The sequence below is a fragment of the Manis javanica genome, chromosome 12 (assembly GCF_040802235.1).
Source record: "Manis javanica isolate MJ-LG chromosome 12, MJ_LKY, whole genome shotgun sequence".
NCBI classification, from domain to species: Eukaryota; Metazoa; Chordata; class Mammalia; order Pholidota; family Manidae; genus Manis; species Manis javanica.
This window is the reverse complement of record NC_133167.1, coordinates 31,653,292-31,674,874: the sequence shown is the minus strand read 5'-3', so window position 1 is coordinate 31,674,874 and position 21,583 is coordinate 31,653,292. Positions and strand designations below refer to the sequence as shown.

The window sequence follows — 21,583 nt, the reverse complement described above, 5'->3', positions numbered from 1 at the left end:
TACGGAGAGGCAGCCTCGGGCCCCAAGAAACGACGGGGTAGTTGTGCTCCTCGAGGCTACTCCAGGAGTCCCGGAGGAGACCCAGACGTCCCAGTCTGGGACTAAAATCACACCCGGCTCGGAAGAGTTTGCTAAGGCTAGACAAAAGATGTGGTCGCCCTCCCTTAAACACACCCCCACACACGTCTTAAGCCTGCATGTATGGAAAGGATGGGTGTGTAAAGGAGAAAGGTCACTGCTGCGCACCGCAGGCTGCCCAGCCCCACCCTGCCCTCGGCGGTTCGGGTGCCAGAAGCAGCGCGAGGGCCGAGGAGTCGCTCTAGTCAGCCTTAGAGCGAGGGGCGGGGCCGGGCGGGGCCGCGAGTGCGCAGGCGCAGTAAGGGCCTCCTCGCGCGGCCACCGCTGCCGCCGTTGCGGCCGCCTGCGCCGTACCACAGGCCCGAGACAGACAGGGCCGGGAAGAGCCGGAGACTGTGGAGGAGGCGGAGGCGGCGGTGGAGGCGGGGCGACTCCGGTGACCGAGAGCGCCGCAGACTGGCAGCTGCGGCGACTCCCCCCATTGTGTCTGGTCTGCTTGGAGCCACTGGAAGTGCTTCCCGGAGGGGCGCGGGGTGTCTCGCTGCCCACCCCCTTCTACAGCCACCTAAATCCGCCCTCCCGCCGCCCCCCGCCCTCGGCCCGCGACGCCCGAGCTCCACCCGGAGCCCAGTGCTGCGGGAGAACGAGGCGGTGGCGGCGGCGGCGGCGGCTTTCTCGGGGGCTTGTGATTCGCTCACTGCAGCCATTGACGGGAGAAGACGAGGCTTTCATGGTGGAATTTACCTCAGGCCAGATCGAGCGGCAGGAATAAAAGAGAGAGAGGAGCGCACCCGGGCGGGCTGGAAAGGGCAGCCTCCCGGCACCTTCCCTTCCCCCGCGGTCTCGGGCAGCTCCGGGCCCTGCCTGCCCACCCCTTCTCTCACCCACCTCCCACCGCCCTCCGGCCCCCCGGCGGGGCCTTGCCGGACCCTCGAAGGATTGTTCCGCGAAGGCGTGAAGGCTGTGCTGTGGGTTTTGTCCGCGGGGGCGGACACCTTTTTCGAGCCAGTCGAGGACGATTTGCTGTTCTCGAGATCGAAGTGAAGAAAGCACCGAAGCGAAACTTAAAAAGGAATCCTGCCCTCCCGGAGCCACGGGCGATGCGACCCGGGCCGCCCGGCACCGCCGCCGCCCGCCTGGCTTCGCCCTTCCCGGCAGCCGGGAACTTGTTCTGATCCTCGCGCCCCCAGCCCCCATCGAATCCCCGCTCTTCACCCCGGATATGTTTTCTCCCAGACCTGGATATTTTTTTGATATCGTGAAACTACGAGGGAAATAACTGCGGGCTTTCTTTTCGTCTCCCTGCTTCTCCCCACGGATATGTCTTCAGTTTGGGGGGCCGAGGCACCCCGTCGTAAGCGAAAGAACCGCCCCAGTCGCGAGGGAGAGAAATGAAGGGAATTTCTGCAGCGGAATGAAAGCTCTGTAGCTAGGTCCTCTCATCTGCCATTTGTCCTTTCAAACTGCATTGTAATACGGAGCGGATAAGTCAGGCGAGACAGAAGACAAGCCTCGCGACTGTAGTTCTCCGCCCGTGTTTACTTTCCATATTTCTTTTCTCTGCTTTCCTGCTTGGCTGGCCCAGGGATGACTTCCTCGCTGCGGCGGCCCTGGCGGGTGCCCTCGCTACTATGGACTGCCCTGCTGGTCAGCTCGGCGGCCGGTGAGTAGCCCTGGGTGGCGCGACCGGGCCACTGTCCCTGCGGGTGGCGAGGGACGGAGCCCGCAGAGGCCTGGGCCTGTGCTCGCCCGTCGCTCTGCGTCCGCCCGTCTCTGTGGACGGATCAGCAGCCGGGTACCTACCTGCGCGCCTTTCCAGTACCTTCCAGGGAAATAACCTTTCTTGTTTTTGTGTAGTTTTGCATCCCCCCTCCCATATTCCCCACCCGCTACGTTCCCCACGCTGGGGGAAAACAGAATGGGTGTGGTATCTTGACATTTTTAGCTGTGAGGTAATGCAAGGATTAAAAAGAATATTTTAATTCCAGTAAACAGTGGCTATTAAGAGATCTTTGGAAACAGAGCTGTAGGTTTTCTTTTTTAATATGAAGAAGGGGATTTGGCTTATAGTAAAAAGAATATCAACTACAGAACACACACTTGAACCTTAGTGATAGATTTAGATCACTCTTTGGGAATCCGGGCTACTTTTATTATTCAAAAATGTTGCCTAATAAACCGAATAGATAGATGTTGAGGAAGTCAGAACTGTGAAATTCTTACTTATATTACACTTATATAATACTGTTAATTATAATCAGTATTATTTTGTTCCAAAGTACTTTCATAATTTTATCCATCTTTTCAATCAGGACACTCATAATTTATATGTTTTTGGAATTACTATTGGGCTTCAAAGTATTTTTGGTAACTTTTCGTTTAGTCATCTGGCATGTATTGGCCTTCCTGTCATTGAGACAACTTTGACCTCACATCAGCCTTCTAGGAGGTTTCAGTCCTGAAAGTTCTTTGACATTTAACTGAAGCTTAAAAGGAAATTGTAGTCATCTTTTCCTCAGAATGCTTTCTTTTTAGTTCTCAAGACAACTTAGAAAAAAACCTTATTCACGTTTTTCAAGTAGTCTTTCAGTGATATGCTTATAGAAATTTTCAGGAGTTATAACATAGAATTCTTAAATTTGGTTTAGGATGGCAAGTAGATAATGCATTTAAAAATGAGTAACAGCTAAAATAACAGCTTTCCAGTTACATTTTTATTTTTATAGTGTGTACTTTTCACAGTCAATAAATTTCTCATGTGCTGTGTTAGACACAGGAGTTGCTTGCTTATTTCCATTTTAAAAGTCTGCATTGGGAAAATACTGAAAGATTTGAAGTTTCCTTTTCTGCTTTTGATATTGATTGATGTCTATAGTATGTTTATGATAAATCTATATCATTGTGTTAAAATAATTTGAACTTATGAATTGATTGTATTTTGAAATGTATTTTAGATTCTTAATCATCACAATTCCTTTTGGGGTAAAAATGAATAATTTTTCTCTAGAGTTCTTTATATTGTGTTAGCTTTTTAAAATTCTTTAGCCCTAAGTCATGTGGTTCCTGTAAAATACAAAGAGAGTAGAAGGCCTTAAGCTTAAGCAGTTATTCTAAGAGCAGAAATCTAAGAACATAGACTTTTCAATGTTATTTATTATTATTGACCTTTTTAAAATGTAGATTCTCATTCAGAGTTGACAGCTTATTATTTTGTGATCAGAATTGGCAAAAGAGAAAGAACATTGACTTAAAAACTTAATTTATATTTCGTAAATAAAAAGAATGATGTCCCTAAAGAGGATTAATTAGAAGAATTACTACTTTAAAGTGGTTTTAGTCTTCTTTTTTCTTTAGTGTTACATAGTACCAGATGCCAAAATTTGTGAAGCTGGATTTCAGAGCTATAACAATAATAGCTAATGTTTATTGAGTGCTTGCTATGGGCCAGCAACTATTCTAATAACTTTACATGAATTTTCTCATTTGGTCCTCAGGATAGTACTATACTATAGTCTAGGTTTAATTAAGCTCCTTTTACAGAGAGGGCAAGTACAGAGAATTTAATAACTCATCACACATTGAATAAATTGTGGAGCCAGGATTAGTTAGAGCCTGCACCCCTACATACCACGTTAATGATAACAACCTCTCACTCTAATAGGGAACAAAAGAGAGTTGTGCCTTCACCAAATCATCCTTTGGAAAGAAGCAGGGACACTTGACAGGATCTTGGTATAGCAGTAGTTATGCAGATACGATTCTAAACGTGTAAACTTTGCCTGATACTGGAGTGACTAGTGGCAGTTTTGGTAAGTGCATGGTGACCAGAGAAGAGCTGTGTGAATTTGGGATACATTGATGCAGTAATGTAACCAGAGAGGTGCAAATAATGCTGCTGAACAGAAAAAATATACTGAAAGACTGACTGATACCACATCTGTCTTTGGGGTCATGGATAAATCCTCTATTTTTTTAAATCCCTCTTTCCCACTTTATCTAGTTCCTGGATTCCTAAATTCTAAGAAGTGTTGGTGTGCAAAAAATTGTAATTTATAAGGTATACCATGTGCTTGTTTGGTTTATAAATGAATTTTTAATTTTAATTAAGGGTACAACACAGTGCAATACTTATTTGTGTAAAAAAAAAAGTTGCCAAGCTTTATTTAGGTTGTAATGGTTACAGATAACATACCTAATCCTATATAGCCCCCTGAGCAGGTTCAGCTTTCCTTTCTGTCCAGTCTTACTTCTTGTCCTCCCCCTTCTTGTCCTTCTTGGCATCTTTGGTGGCCTGGGAGGCCAAGGAGCTTGTGGCATTTCGAATGGCTTTATTGTTGGGATCCACACCTGAAGATTCTCTAGACACACTCAAAGAACTCAGTCCTGTATTACATCAAAATCCTCTTCCTTGGTTGGCTCAGATGTCTCCATGGTTGAACTGGCATCAATGGCAGCTGATTCTTCCTGCATTTGAAATAATTCACTTGGCTAGATAACAATTTTACATATATTTCTTTAGGTACACACACATTGTCTAAAGCAGGATTCACCTATTTAGTTCATGTTTTCAAACAGTTAATGAATATTGTTGAGGAACTGGAAATTTAGTAATCTTTGTTTTAGTATCTCTCAAGATCTCATACTGCAGCAGGATCATCTGTGGTTCTTGATAAAGTGCATATTTCTGGTCCCTGTAGTCTAGATGTAGTGAATGGGTCCCTTTGGGACTTATATATGGGTGAGTGTTTGTGTGTGTATACACATCCATAAATACATATATTTTAAACTTAGAACCCAAAAGATTCTCTCACTGAGGCAAGTTTGAGAACCACTGATTTATCTAATCAGTCTTGATTGGATTTCTTAAATAATTGTGATTCAGTCAGCTTGTGCTGCATATTAACTAGCAGCCACAAAATCAAACTATTACCATATTACCAAACATATTACCAAATCATACAACAGTAAGCAGTTATTCTGCTCCACTTGTCTCATTCTGGGGCCCATGCTGGAGGGAAAGGTAATATCTGTCTGGTGGAAGGTTATCTCTTGCCAATGGCAGGAGTACAGAGGAGAAGCCTAATCCCACCAGCCATTTTCAGACTACTCCTCTAACATCCCATTGGCCAAACCCAAAGGCTAGAGGTAGTGAAGTACACTTTGCCTATAATGACACTATAGTACCATACAGATATATAATGCCATTGCCAGGGAATGAAGAATTGGAGCCTTCAATCTACCACATATGATCAGGAAGAGAGTCCAGGAGTGGAAACTTCTCTTACCATTTGGAAAGAGCTAAACTCTTAAATAGGCCTTTACATGAAAACTGTGCCAACTTTGGTCTCTGTAAAAGCCATCCTGGTATGTGCATTGATGTGGTAGTAGTGATATTGGTGTTGGTCAGTGTATAGAATATGAGAGAGTTGTTCCACACAAGGACAACAGCTTTCCTTTATTAAAGGTGAACTTACATAACAGTGAAAAAGAATAAATTGAATATTGATCTCTGATGGGATCTCTAAAAGGTGCAGATTGAAGTCAGTGTAAATCTGTTAATTTTATAACTGGCCATACTGCTCATTTTAGCACTTACTCATATACCCTTACTGTTGAATATCAGTTTTGTGTTTTTGCCTGGTTCTCTCAACTGATAATAGCTTCATATCTTAAAATGTTTTGTAATCTACCACATTGCTATGTGCATAGAAGATGTTTAAGAAATAAAAAAGAATGGGAGTGAGGAATTATTCTAAGATTGCCCATGTAATGTGTTAGTTATTCTTTCTTTGTCCTAGTTTCTTCAACTATAAAGTAATTTTTAAGTGGTGTAGCAGGAAAACTACTTTCTTGAGTTAGTGAGACTTGGATTATAAGTGATTTGGGGCAAAAACATTACTTAATATAGTTTTCTCAGTTGTAGTATTATGGAATTGGAATAGATTGTTTGAAACGAAGATTCCTGGGCACCACCCATGACCCACTTGATCTGAATAGCTGGACAGTGACTTTGGGAATCTGCATTTTAAACAAACATCCCCCGTCCCCTCTACCCCACCACCACCCAGTAAATTTTATGTACTGTAAAGTTTGAGAACTACTGGATCTAAGACTTATTTTAATTCTCAGGTTTCAATTTTTTTTCACTTTTTGTGCTAATTATAACCTATTCTGGATCTTTTGTGCAGTCAACATTGGTACCAAACATTTTTTACTTTATACCTCAATTACCCAAAACTTTTTTCTTTCTCAAAATCTGTACAATTTTTTTTTCTTGCCTATTCTTGGTCTTAAAGGTGATATGTTAGTGAAAAGTGTTTTGCTCACCCAGTATCCTATATGTTCATTTAGCTCATACTTTTATTTTGGCCATTTTATTTTTCTTTTCCTTCTGCCAAAAAAAAAATTACTTGTTAGAAGAAAGAAGTAGTTTTACTTTCAGTATATTTGAATGAGAATTGTTGATGAAATACAGATAAAAGAGTTAGTGCAAAACTAAATTAGAGTAGATAACATTGTTTTGGTTTTAGTTGCAAATAAATATTTCATGGAGCCCTCCAGGTGTGTAAATTGCATATACTTTATTTCTGTCCACCAAAGATGAATTGTATCCTCATTTGGTTGATGTCTGCTGGGAAACATTAAATGTCAGTGCTGTGATATCTAAGAATTCATGAGTTTTGACCATCTTGCATAGCACTTACACATGTTGAAGAGTTTGTCATATTACCAAACTATTTCCCTTTGTAGTTAAAGGTCTAGTCATTGAATCCTTTCCAGAATCAATGAAGATCACTGTGGTAGAATTTTGAGTGCTATAGACTTTATTTTGTTTTGTTAAAAATTTTTTTGGCTGTAGGATGGATATGACAGCTACGAGTACAGGATTACAAGAATACATATATAATTTATGTATAGTCTATGTAAGGTTAGAAATAAGCTTATAAATAAATGACATGCATTGCCTTATCAGAACTATTAGAACACAGCATTTATTGGTTGCTCTTAATTGCACTTAGTACAGTAAGTGTTTGACCACACCTGGTTTCTATTCCAGTTTTCACTCATGGGAGGAGCCAGAAGGGTAGGGAGACGTTAGTAGGGTAGATAACATACGGGAGGAAAATTAAAATGTCCAGTCAACAAACATCTATTAATGCTTCCTTTGTATAAGGAATGTACTTTTTTTTTAGAATGTACTATTTTTTAAATGTTGGTGAATACAAAGAAAAATAAAAAGGGGCTGCCCCTCCTCCCCCAGTGGTCTCATGCCATAGCCTATATCACTTTATGAAGAGAATTAGATTTTATGGTGTTTGAGACAGGTAGGTATTTTACAAACCGTGAGCATTGTTATTTCTCCTCTCTGCACATCTTTTAGGCTGAGAAATTCCTGTAGATATTCTGCAACACGGGAAAAGAGATGATGTTCTTGTGTGTCTTCTAGCTGATTTCCACCGCTTTTTATATCCTCTCTTCTTGAAAGAGCAGTGAACACTTCATGATTTCCATATCCTCTATTCTTTACTACCCTCCCCCACTCCTTGCCTCATCATGCATATTAGCTCAGCAGTGACTTCCTAATTATGAAATCCAGTCACTTTTCAGTCTTGATCCCTGACCTTTCACTGAATTTGACAATTTTGGTCGCCTCTTTCTTAAAATTCTCCTAGTGACTCTGTATTTCCCTGGTTCTGTATCTTCTTCATCCTCTCTTCCCCAAAATGTTTTTTTATCTCTCTTAGATTGTCTTGAGTACACTTTTCTCTTATTGCTACTCCTCTCCCAGGCTTTAATTATTCCTGAAAGTTGATTTCTAAGTGTCAGTCCGGGGAGAGGAAATCCCAGGGCAAAATACCCCTAAAAACCAAAATCAGTCAAAGGGAGAAATGAAGTTTAAAACCCGTTTATTGCTCACAAACTGCAGTCCCAGGCTGTCTTTTTTCTCTCACTCAAGCAGCAACCACACCAGCCCTCCCCCTCACCTCTCAGGTACAGATCAGCCCTCTGTTGCCCACGTAATCACCCATTGATATGGAGATGAACTTCTCCACCCCTGAGGAAAGATGCAAATGCACTAAAGTCATACTTCTTTTCACCTTTGAATGCCTATTGATATGCAGATATACTAAAGCCAGGCGAGATATTCTGGAAATGTTTGTTTTACCCACAATCCACCCTTCCAGAAATCTCGCCTTACAATTTACTCAATCCCCCTCTTCCGACCAAACTAGTAACATGCAATAACAACAGCAATAAAATCTTGATAATCTTCAAACTAGATGATTCAGCCTATGCAGATCAAGTAAATGTACTTTACAGCACGATCTCTCACTAAGCACAAAATACATTTCTACATTGTTTACTCATTCTTAACAATCATGTTAGATTGCTCACAAAACTTTTACCAAACATTAGATAAAGTCAGGCCTCTCTTCAAACATTTTTCTTGACAACAGCAACACAATCATAATTCTTAAGCCAGAGGATTCAGCTAGGTTCAAAGTCCCATGCAGATTAAGTCCAAAGCTCATTCATTCCAGCCATCACGCGGCAGCTGCAGCCAGGGGGCGCATCCAGGACACAAAGGGCCAGCTTCCAGGCCTTTTCCCCAAGGTACCAGAAGAGCCAGCCATCGCTGATCCATGTGTTGTCCAGGGCCACGTCCATTTTACTCCTAATTGCTGCACCCATCCTTGCAACACATGTCCAATAAAGTGGGTACCCAGATCGCTCTCAGTCACTGGCGACCTACCATAGGCTGCAGAGAGACGCTCTAGGCCCCTCTTGGTGGTTTGCTGATCTGCACAACATGCAGGGCACTCCTTCCGGGCCTTTCGGGCTTGGCTGACTTCTTCAAAGGTGAAAGGCAAGCCACACCGATGGTCCCACATTGTCTTTTGAGGTGTCTGTGCCAGGCCACTCCGTGGCCGTTGGGTCCAGTCTCCCACCCACCCTGCAGTGGGATAGGAGGTTATTACCTTGGTCAGAGCTGTTCCAGTGATGGGCTCTGTAACCAGCAAGGCATGGTACACAGCAGCCAGTTGCTTCTCTATCAAGGTGACCCAGACCTCTGCTCCTTTCCATGGTTGTGCCAGGCTCCGGCTGGCAGCAAGAGCATCAGCAGTGGCTGAAGCAGTAGCCTTAGGCTTGGGCCACGGGCCGGGGTCGGCATGGCCAGCAACGGTGGTGGCGCCTCCATGACCACACGAGTGTAGACACATGTCCCTTGGCACAAGCGCCGCTTCTCCCCATCATTTCTAGGGGTGGCCCTCCCAAAGGTTGCACCGAGTATGACAGATTTCGGGTTCACAGGAATCCTGCCAATACTAGGCCAATTGTCTGTCCAGGGAAAGGAAATCCCAGGGCAAAATACACCTAAAATCCAAAATCAGTCAAAGGGAGAAATAAAGTTTAAAACCCGTTTATTGCTCACAAACTGCAGTCCTAAGCTGTCTTCTCTGCTCCAGCAGCAACAACACTGGCCCTCCCCCTCACCTGTCAGGTGCAGATCAGCCCTCTGTTACCCAGGTAATCACCCATTGATATGGAGATGAACTTCTCCATTCCTGAGGAAAGATGCAAATGCACTAAAGCCATCCACCTCTGAATGCCTATTGATATGCAGATATACTAAAGCCAGGTGAGATATTCTGGAAATGTTTCAATTTTACCCACACTAAGTCAAAAAGGCAACCAGAAATAGAATCTAGAAAGATTTGAATTTTTTCATAGTGGTACCTTTAGCTCTTTACTTTGGGAAAATCACTTCTTTTAATCTCAGTATCCTCATTTGTAAAGTTGGTCTGCATGACACTTAGAGTACTTATAGCACTTCTGCAGATGGTATGAGAAAAGCCATTGGTATACTTAGATATTAGTAAGTGTATAGTATTTTGAATGATATATTTGGTTATTACTGAATATATAGTACTTTGAATTTAGCTTAAGTTCTAACTTAAAAACTGGGAAAACTGTGGGATATGGTGAAATTTTAAAAGCACTACTTTGAAAGAAATGTACAAATACATTTTATATATTGATTATCTTGGTTGAATTAGGACCACAAAAGTGTTGTGAAGAAAGATTCTTTAGGGATGTGCTTTAATGAAAATATAAGAATATAACTAAAAATACTGTACTAACCAAACAATAAAATACCTAGGAATAAATTTAACCAAGAAAAAACTTCTGTACAGAAAAGAATACCATCAGCAGAGCAAAAAGGCAACCTACAGTATGGGAGAATATATTCATAAAAGATTTATCTGATAAAGGGTTAACATCCAAAATATATTAAGAACTCATACATCTCAACACCAAAATACAAATAACTCGATTAAAAAATGAGCAGAGGACTTGAACAGACATTTCTCCCAAAGAAGAAATACAGATGACCAACAGGCACATGAAAAGATGCTCTGCATCCTAATCAGCAGGGAAATGCAAATAAAAACCACAGTGAGATATCACATCACACCAGTTAGAATGGCCACTATTCAACAGACAAGAAATAACAACTGTCAGCGAGGATGTAGAGAAAAGGGAACCTTCCCAAGCTGTTGTTGGGAATGTCAGTTGGTGCAGCCATGGTGGAAAGCAGTATGGAAATTCTTCAAAAAACTAAAGATAGAAATACCATTCCACCGAGTAAGTCCACTTCTAAAAATTTACCTGAGAAGACAAAATTCCTGATTTGAAAAGATATATGGACCCCAATGTTTATTGCTACATTATTTACAAGAGCCAAGATATGGAAGCAACTTAAGTGTCCATCAATAGATGTATAGATAAAGAAGATATAGTACATACACAGTGAAATACTACTCAGCCATAAAAAAGAACTCCCATTTACAGCAACATGGATGGATCTAGAAGGTATTATGCTCAGCAAAATAAGCCAGCTGGAAAATACCATGTGATTTCACTTATTTGTGGAATATAAAAACGCAATACAGAATGAACAAAACAACATAGACTCATAGACACTAAGAAGTGACTAGTGGTAACCACGGGGGAAGGGTTGGGGGTGGCAAAGTGTGGAGGATGAAGGGGATAAAGGGGCACAAAACTTCTCAATATAAGTTGGTCACAAGGATAGAAGTACAGCATGGAGAATATAGTCAGTGATTCTGTAACATCTTTCTATGTTGACAGGTAGTACAGATTAGTGAGGGTAAGGATTTAGTAATATGGGTAATTGTTGAACTACTGTTTTACATTTGAAACCAACATAAGATTGTATACCAATGATAAATAAAAAAAAATTAGCCTTGCTAACAACAAAGTGAACAGAAAAAAAAATTTAACCAAGGAAGCAAAACACTTGTAGACTAAAAATTACAAAATATTGCTAAAAGAAATTAAAGGGGACCCAAATAATAAGTTTTATGGACTCTGTTCTTTGTGTATATTGTTAAGGAAAATGATGGAGGAATATACATTTGGTACATTTGAGACATTCTTAAAACATCGCCCATAACTCTGGAGATTTTATGAAGGTCTTTGAAAAGTACTGGGTTTTTTGGTGTTGGGCAGTAGTTAACAAAGCATGATACCTGGATTAGAAGCATCAGTACACTTTGGAATTTGTTAGAAATGCAAATTACTGGGCCTCATTCTAGGACTTCAAGTCAAAATCTCTGGGACTGAGACCAAGCAGTATGTGTTTTAACAAGTTCTCTATGTGATTCTAATGTACCTTAAACTTTGAGAACCATTGATATATACAGTTCATTTAGAGGTTCAATTCTTAGTTAGAAGTTTATATCAGAATTAATAATTGGGGATCCTTTTTTCAACATAGATGTGCCTGACCTTGCTCCCAAACCTAAGGAGCAAAGTGAATTATTAGAACCTAAGGGGTGGGACATGTGAATATTAAAAGGCTGCCCAGTTGATCCTCATAGATAACTCTTGTTAGAACTACTGGTTTAGTCCTTGTGAAGTATGCTAATATATTCTATTTTGGGAATGTTGGAATGGTTCAGTAAATAATTTGAGCCCTCTATTTGAATTCTACAAAATTTCTTGGTGTGACTTACCTTTTATTTAGTTATTTATTTATTATGGTGTCATTAATCTGCAATTACATGAGGAACACTATGTTTACTAGACTTCCCCCATCACCAAGTCTCCCCCACACACCCCCTTAGAGTCACTGTCCATCAGCGTAGTAAGATGCTGTAGAATCACTACTTGTCTTCTCTTCTTCTCTGTGTTGTACAGCTCTTCCCGTGCCCCTCCCCCACATTATGTCTGCTAATAGTAATGCCTCCTTTCTTTTTTCCCTCCCTTATCCCTCCCTTCCCACCCCTCCTCCCCAGTCCCTTTCCCTTTGGTAACTATTAGTCCATTCTTGGGTTCTGTGATTCTGCTGCTGTTTTCTTCCTTCAGTTTTTTCTGTTATACTCCACAGATGAGTGAAATCATTTGGTACTTGTCTTTCTCCTCCTGGCTTATTTCACTGAGCATAATACCCTCAAGCTCCATCCACGTTGTAGCAAATGGTAGGATTTGTTTTCTTCTTATGGCTGAATAATATTCCATTGTGTATATGTACCACATCTTCTTTATCCATTCATCTACTGATGGACACTTAGGTTGCTTCCATTTCTTGGCTATTGTTAACAGTGCTGTGATAAACATAGAGGTGCATATGTCTTTTTCAAACTGGGCTGCTGCATTCTTAGGGTAAATTCCTAGGAGTGAAATTCCTGGGACAAAGGGTGACTTACCTTTTTTTATATAAATACTTTTATGCATATATCCCTTTTGTGTTTTGGTTTATTTATGAGTTGTAACAAATGTACCAAAATAATGCAAGATGTTAATAATAGAGGAAACTGGGTAAAGGTATTCAGGAAACCCTCTGTACTATCTTTGCAAATTTTTATTCAGTATGGCAGTGTTTATTAAGAAAAAAACCAAGACAAACTAAACATCTTCCAATAGGAATTAAATAAGTATTATTAGTATTTTCTATTTATTTTTCAAATAAAAACAAAACTTTCTCTGAAATTTTGGCCTGCAGTGTCTACTACAGTTATATAGCTTTGTTAATAGATTATTTTTATCTGTAAAAGTAAAGACTGAAGACAGATCAATAAGGTTAGAAAAAGTCAACTATTTCCTCATTTAAATGAAAGAACAGGAGGATTTGGATTATTGGTCAACATATGAAGAGTCAGTGAGTATATATTCAACAAATCTTAAAACATATTCAAATCCTTCCCCCCTTATACATTTAAAATGCTGTTGTGGTTCCAATAACACACCATAAAAAAGCAGGTTTCAAAGTTACATGGATATATATGTATATACATATGTATGTGTAAATACATGTACATTTATGTATATATGCAAATTGCAGTATCACATAATATGTGCATAGAAAAGGGCTTGAAGAAAATCAAGGTATTAAGGGTCTTTATATCTAGGTGAGGAGGACTGAATTTTTAAATTTTCGTTTATTATATTTTTTACGAAAAAGCACGTACATTTTTTCATAAGCTTTTATTGTGCTTTTAGCTTTGCAAAGAAATAAAAGTTCAGATTTTCAAATGTTTTAGAAGAGGTTAGATTAAGATATTTTATATAATTCAACAGTGGCTACAGTTAGTAAATCTATATATGGGAGGAGTAAGGGAGGAGACATGAATATTTCATGAGCCTTTAATATATCTAACAAGTGCCTTACACATTTACTGTGCTGTCTCATTATTTTCTAAAGAGACCGATCAGTACTATTATTTTTCCTTATTTTACAGATGAGTAAACAGTAAGTAGAAGACCTTGGATTAAGCTCAGGCCACTATATAACGCCAAAGCAAAGCATTAATGAAATATAGACAGTGCCAGCTTGAAGATATGAAGACTTGGACTATTTTAGACATCTGAAAATATTACTGGTATTTTAATCATTCAGAAATAATTGCCCAGGCTGAATTACATTTTAGTTATGGTCTCTTATTTTGTTGTAAATGACAAAAGATGTTTTAGGTGTTTCTGTGTGTGTAGCATTCAAATGTTGATGGTTGATAAAAAGTTTCATTGGAAATTCAAAGCTTCAGTTTGGAAAAGGAGCACCAGTTAACTTAGAGCAGAAGAGTGATGATGACATATTTAGTTGAGGATAAGTTTTTAATGTTTCCATCTGTTGTTAGTGATTAGAACCCCTAGGGGCCAGTGTGCAGAGTAACTTTTTATATTTAGTTACTACACAAAGGGCCATATTGTGGTGACAAGACAGGCAAGATTACAGTCAAATGATAATCAAAAGATGACTTTATTCATGTTACTTACTGAAACAAAGTGTTTTGTGGGAGATAATTTTTTTCCCCACAAAAGGTATTTTTTTTAAAATTAGGTACTTTTTTCCTTTGCTAAACCAGTGTGTTAAGCTGATGAAATGTTATCAAGAACATTAATCTATAAATTCAGTTTAGCCCTCAGCACCAACTTTTTCCATTTATAGAGCTCTTCTCCAGGAATCACTATTTTATCTGTTTACTTAGGTTTATGAGAAATTCAGTTTTACTTATTCTTGCTGCTAAATCCCTCTTTTAAGAGCAAGACAGTAGTTTTAACTTTGTACTAAGTCAGCTTAGATTTGTAAACTAAGCAGCTAATAAGCTTTGTATTTCACATCATACTGTTAATAAATAATAAACTCATTAATGGAAAATAGATTAAATTCTAGTTATTTGCAATTAAAAGCTAGTGTGTAAGGCATGGTTTTTGGAAGTATATGAATTGGATAGGCTAGGTTATTCTAAAATAGCACTGGCTATTTTTCACTCACACTATATGTCCCATTGAAGACTGGCAGGGGTACTCTGCTCATCATTCACTGATCAAGGTTGATGGAGCGCAACCATCTTGAATGGTTGCAGTGCCAGAGGTAAAAGTATTAGATCTTTCATGGCAATTATATGCTCTGCCTGAAAGAGATTCACATCACTTCCACTTACAACTCACTATTCAATCTCATGGTCTTCCTCAACTTCTAGGAAATGTCATATTTTCAAGTATCTAGAAAATGAATTTGGGAAACAGGACAAATGATGACTGTAGGAAGTAATAAGATAAATTTGTGTTGGCTTTGTAATTTAAGACTTATTTTTGCTTTTAGACTTTCTTTTAAAAATCTTTCTTTTTTTAGAATACTAAAGTTGTAATACATGCTCATTTAAAAAAGAGTTTTAAAAGGATAATGAAATATAGAAAGTTAAAAAAAACCCATACTCACTTCACTTTTTCTCTAACCCCATCCCCTAGATGTAGCCACTGTTAACAGTTTGTGTATAATCTTTCATACTTTTTGTATGTACTAATATCTGTAATAATTGGATGTAAATAAAGTTCTGTGTACAAATAGAGTTTATTTTTTAAACAAAAGTGGAATTACATTGTGTATACCATACAGATTTTTGTGATCATGCATGATCTAGAAATAAAATCACTTGGTCAAATTTGCATATTTAAAATTTTGATGCGAATTTCTAAATACCCCCCCAACAGTCTAGACTGTCCGTATTTCCTTTTCTACCAGTAGTATATCAGAATTTACATTTCCTTATACCTTTTCCCAAATACTTTTTATTTCTGCTAAAGCAAAAGCATTGTATTTTGTTTCAGTTTTCAGTGTTTGAATTATTAGTGAAACTGAGCGCTTCATAAGCTTATTGGTCAGTTGTATTTCTCTGAATTACCTGTACATGGATTAGTTTTTCTAGTGATTTGTGTCTTTTTCTTACTGATTTGAAGGTGACATTTATATAACATAAGTGATTTTATGCAATTAGGATGTTTCTGTTCTACTTTATGGGTTTTGTGTTATCTTAGAAAAGCCTTCACCCATCCATAATTACCAAAAACTCTATCTTATGGTAGATAAGTCTGTAGTTTTTTTTAATGTTTAGATAATCTAATCCACCTGAAACTATCCTTAGTGCTGTACATATTAACTCATAATAATAGCGTGACATAGATACTGTTATTATCCCTATCTACAGATGAAGAATTTTAGGAACAGAGAAATAAGAAACTTGCCCAAGGCAACATAGCTAATAGAGGTAGAATATAGATGCAAGCAGCCCAAGCTTTTAACTGCTGTGCTCTACTGCTGCTTGTATAGCCAAGTTATCTTTTAATCACTGAATTAAAAGTGTCTTATTTGAGTAGTGAAAAGTATTTAGGGGTAGTTAATGTAAAATGCATAAAATGTACTTCTGCTATTGTTTCATAATAGATTTTTTTTGCTTTTATGGTAAATAACTGACTAATCAATTGTTTAAAATGTCTGAGCATTGGAACTGAGACATTTTTAGTTCTTGTTTAGAGCCTTACCTATTCCTTTAATTAAAAAATTTCTTAAGAACCTTGGTTGTTTGGATTTTTAGCATATACAATTTGAGGGAATATTAAATAAGTAAATAAATGACTAATATTAATGGCTTAAAATGCCTGCACATGTATATTCATTTAACAGATTCTGAACAAGTTTGAGTTAGAATCTATTCTCTGTAGTTGGTATATGGAAATACATAGCATTGACTGGAATACTTCTGTCATCCTAATTGTGCATTCTAGTGGTCATATTTGACAGGATGTGGTACAGATGTAGGAAGGAGTAATGGTAGCAAAAGGTGGAGGTGGAGAAAGTCTGAAGGAGGAGGGGTAAAAAGTAATTTACTTAATTTCCTTCTATATTGTTTGTCACTCTCTAGCCAAACCGTCCCAGCTTGATCTGGCCTTGTTGCCCTTGCCTTTGATCTCTGTGCTGTGTGTGGTGTAGGCCCCAAAGAAACATAGCATTCTTAGATTGTGTAAGCTCTTGTGAATTAGGTATTTTTAAACAGTAGCTTTGGTACAGGAATGTTTTGGGGCTATTACTTAAAAAAAATTACATTTGAAAAGAGAACTCTGAACCATTAAATGACAGTATCAGAAGGAAGTTAATATAGTCAGGAGAGTTTAAATTACTATGGGTTGTGTTTATTATCCTGCCATTCAGGCGAGCTGATTCCTGAAGTCTTTTCAGCCCATTTTCCTTATTTAGGTCACTAATTAGAGAATTCTTGTTTAGAAAGTGGCATCTAGTTAAGGTGTTTGGAGAGAGATTCCTGTGAGATTCAACTGAGTCATGTCCTTGGTAATTAACTTGAGAATTTGTGTTGGAGAAACAGTGAATTTCTGCAGCTAATGAGTATTTCATTATTGTTTAAAAGATTGTTATATATATAAATATAATATATGTATGTCTTTTATTAAATTAACATCTTTAATATTTATTCATTAATATTAATTAAATATAAATTAATATCTTAAGTAATATAAGATTACTTGTGCTTGGTCAGTTCTGTTTCTAAGTTAGCATGTATTTCTTGAGTATGAATTCCCTAACAGTGTTAGTGTATGCTCAACTGCTGAGTGGATTAAAAAAATCCAGATTTGAAGTGAGGCATACAGAATGCATATAGGCAGTAACAAAGATAGTAATAATTGGGCAGTGGATGTGACAATGCAGCTGAACAGGCAAGGAGCAGAGCTCACAATTTCCTTTAGGCAATAGGCCTGATTTAGAGGTATTCTTTAGGAGAGCCAGGCAGCTAAGGCATAGTGACCAAATGTGTGGTAAGCATGGTTGTGAACTGACACTAAGGAGCAGGGACAAAGACTGAGAGGCCCAGTCAAGTGGGTTAGACTACAAAAAAAGAGAAGGAGAAAATTCAGCATCCTGGCCTTCCTACAGCCACTGAGTTTTAGATTGGATTGGCAGTCATCATGCTGAGCTCTTGAATGAGCTGGGGGTAGTGATGGATGCTGAGGTTATTTGGTGTGTATGTATTCTGCCTTACTTAAGACTGGCTCAACTGCTGTACTCAGCTCTGAAGATTTGAGATTTGGTTGATGCCTTATCTTCCACTGTGGGGAAATGTATGAGGGGAGTACAGTGGTAAAGGACTTAGCAGTAAAAGTAGTAGTCCAGAACAGATATATATATATTTAAGAGCTCACTGATACTGTTTAGGGTTGCAGTTACCAGCCACATTGCTCTCACTACTTTTATTCTTGATAGTTGGAGTTTTGGGGATATCTAGCCACATCTACTTTGTGTGACCACAAAATTTAAATTAGGTAAGAGGAAACACTTGAAATGAAAAACAAATAAAAGAAGGCAAAGGATATCATAAAGAGGCATGGGAAAGGAAGCCCCATTTTAATTGATATATGATATATATTAAATGGTTCATCAAAAATATCATACTTGAATTTTTTGGGTTTTGCAGGTGTGGCAACATAGCAACAATATAGTTCCTTGATGTGTGTGCCTTACACTCTTCTTGAGCAAAGAATTTTTTTTATTGGTATCTTGTATGCTAAGGTTGGGAGCAAGATCAGTAAGTAACGTTTCCCCTAAAAATTAACATCACTAAATCCGACCACTTTTGATCTATAATTTAATTTAAGCAGACCACAGAAAATGATTCTCTGGTTCAGTGTTTTATGACTACATTTCTATAGAGAAAAGGGTAGTTTGAATTAAAAATGCTTCATATTGCCATCATTAGAGATTTTCTTTTGCACTGTTATTGGGGAAATTTGTCATTCAGCTCTTTTCTAATTGCATGTGAAAAAATTGGCTATTTAAAAAAAAGGGTTAAATGTGAAGTAAATTGTATGCTACAATGCACTTAATGTTGCCAAGTACACTTAATGAAGAAGGTGGGGAGGCCACTTAGCTGTTTTATTTTTGAAGATGCGGTTAGGTTAAGACAATATCTTACTATCTTGAGGACATGAACAGAGCATCTGGATTCCTGCCTCAACCTTCTTGTTGAGGAAACATCATGCATAAGTAAATACATAAATGCACTAGATAATTAGAGGTTATGATAAATGCCATAGGATTTATTAGGAGGGTAATTGGAGAATGCCATTTTAGTTAAGGTGGTCAATGGAGCTTTCCTTACAAGGTGACATCTGAAGAGTTAAAATGAGTCTGATATGTGAATAATTACAGAAAGGGCATTCCAGGTAAAGGAACAGAGTACAAAGCCTGGGAAGTGGGAAAGAGCTTGGTATTTTAAATGTTCGAAAAGAGGACTGATGTGGCCAGAGTATGGTGAGCTACCAGAGAGAGATGCATGACAAAGGATTAAGTAGGCAAGCAGAAGCCAAATCACAGAGGGCCTTTTAGGTCATGGTAGAAAAATGAAAAATTTGACTTTCATTCTGATAAAATGGGATATGCTGTTGCAAGATTATAAGTAGGGTAATTTCATGATTTAGTTCTCATTTGTCAAAGATCAATTTGGCTTGTAGTTGGAGAAGGATTAGAGAGGAGCTATAAGAGAAACGAGGAAGTCTGGTTAGATAGTTGTAATAGTTAACATGAAAAGCGTGATGGCAGGTTGGATTTTTCCCTCAAGTACTGACTGTCAGGTAACATTCTGGTATCATTATACACCTACTTCCATGGTTTGCTGCAAGGACTATTTCTTGGATTTAGAATGTATAGTTGATTTAGTTTTAAAAACCTATTACCCTCAAATTTCATTTTAGAGATCTATGTTATTTAAAGTTTTCAGTAAGCACTCTACAAATATGTTATTAGTATTATTTGTCCTTTATTATTAGAAAAATGTAACATGAAAAGTATTTTGCCTCATGTAATAATTCAAATAGGGGTAGAGTCCATCTCCCTAGACTCCCTTTATGATGCAGAGAGTATAGACTACAAGAAAAATTTCTAGTTATATGGTCCTTTGTAGATGAAGACTTTCCTGTTTGTCCTGGTCTTAAAAGGCTTATTATTGCAGTGTTTGAAGACGGGGGTCATATCTCATTTGCATTTAAAGCATGTAATCTTTGTCTCCCCCCTCCCCACCCCCCCATATAGGCACATATTCAGTGTATTATTTACGGATTTTTGTTGTTTTTTTGTTGATAGTCTTCTTTCCTCCCACATCACAAGGGAGTGCTCATTCATAATATCCCTAGTAGTTTTTTGTCAGTGCAATTTTTTCTCATCCTTAATTACTTTCAAATAATATTGGAGTAGTTTTGAAAAAACTAGTTTTCATAGTTGGGCTCTAGAAAAAGTGACATGACTGCAGACTCCAATGTCTTATCAAAAAAAGAACAACAAAAAAAACTTCTAACTAGACCTTAAATTATGAGCAGTAAGAGTTTGACCAGTAAAGGTTTCTCATAGCAGAGGGAAAGGTCTACAAGGCAAGGGAATAATGGGGCAGAATTAGGGTGGAATTTGAGTGAAATAAAGATTTTTATGACTACCTGCTAGAGGACCCAACATAGCTGGTTCTATAGTTTCCTAATCGGATACTTCAGGAGCAGTTCAGTTTCCTCTCAACTATTCACAAGAGATGTAACTTTAGTGGCTTTGCTTTCTTCTATTATTTAGAAACTGGTAGATGAACAGAGAGTATAAATTTAAAGGAAGGCTTTTCATTAGTTTTCCTTTTTAGCCTCTCAGAAGTTTTTATATTTCCTGAAATATTCTAATATATGAAAATTCTTAAATGTTTTCCTTATAGGAAATTTTCATATTTTAAAAAATTATCTTGAATTAAGAGAATTATTTATGAATTAGTACTTTTTTTGGGGGGGGGCAGGAGCAGCAGCATTATTCATTTGAGACCTTTGATTTTGAAAAATAAGGGTTATTTTACATACTAAAGATTATAGACTCATAAGAAAAACAAGTCCAAAAAACGTGGAGATTAGCTCTTAAGTGCCAAATTCTGTCCACATTTGATTTAAGGTATATGGTCTAAGTACATTGCCTGATGAATTTTCACAAAGTAATTTTCACAGAGTAAAAACATGCATATGACCAGCACCCTGTACATTAATAGAACTCCAGAATCCTATTGTGCCTTTTTTTGTGTCATCATCCTGACTCATAATACTATAGATCAGTATTGAATGTAGACTGAATGGTGTTTTATATCTATATCTATATCTATATCTATATCTATATCTATATATGTACACACACACACACAAAAAAAATCTTATGAAGGTTTCACATGAACAACATTGTGGTTTCAACATTCACCCCTATTATCAAGTCTTCACACACACATACCCATTGCAGTCACTGGAGTATAGATTGTTAATTGTTAAGTTTGATATTCATTATACTGGACTGCACTTTCTGTAATATGACTGTGTAGGTTTTTCTACTAATATAGTCTAATAATTGCAATTCTATGTAAATTATTCTTAATAGGGACAAGCAATTTCTTAACTTCCCCCTTAATTTTAGAATAATACTGACAAGCTATCCAACAATTCTTTTCCTGATAACTTCTTTTTTGTTCTTTTTCTATTAGTCCTACAATTACTGTAGTTATCACTGTGCGTATTTAAAGGTTGAACATATCACTTAGCCCTCTTCCTGGGGATGAAGGACATAAATTGCAATTATGCAGGAGTTTTACTGGAAAAAACTAAATGGGCAGAATCGACTATT

The 21,583-nt window shown here is 38.1% G+C and overlaps 1 protein-coding gene across 2 annotated transcripts in view; it reads left to right on the top strand.

Moving 5' to 3' along the window:
- Positions 1-512: 512 nt before the first annotated feature.
- BMPR2 (bone morphogenetic protein receptor type 2) overlaps positions 513-21,583 on the top strand; it is a 238,261-nt gene continuing 217,190 nt past the window's right edge. For both annotated transcript variants that reach the window (XM_037009188.2, XM_037009187.2), the window contains exon 1: positions 513-1,741. In XM_037009188.2, coding sequence (XP_036865083.1) covers positions 1,666-1,741 — 76 coding nt within the window. In that variant the 5' untranslated portion in view covers positions 513-1,665. The remainder of the gene's footprint in view (positions 1,742-21,583) is intronic.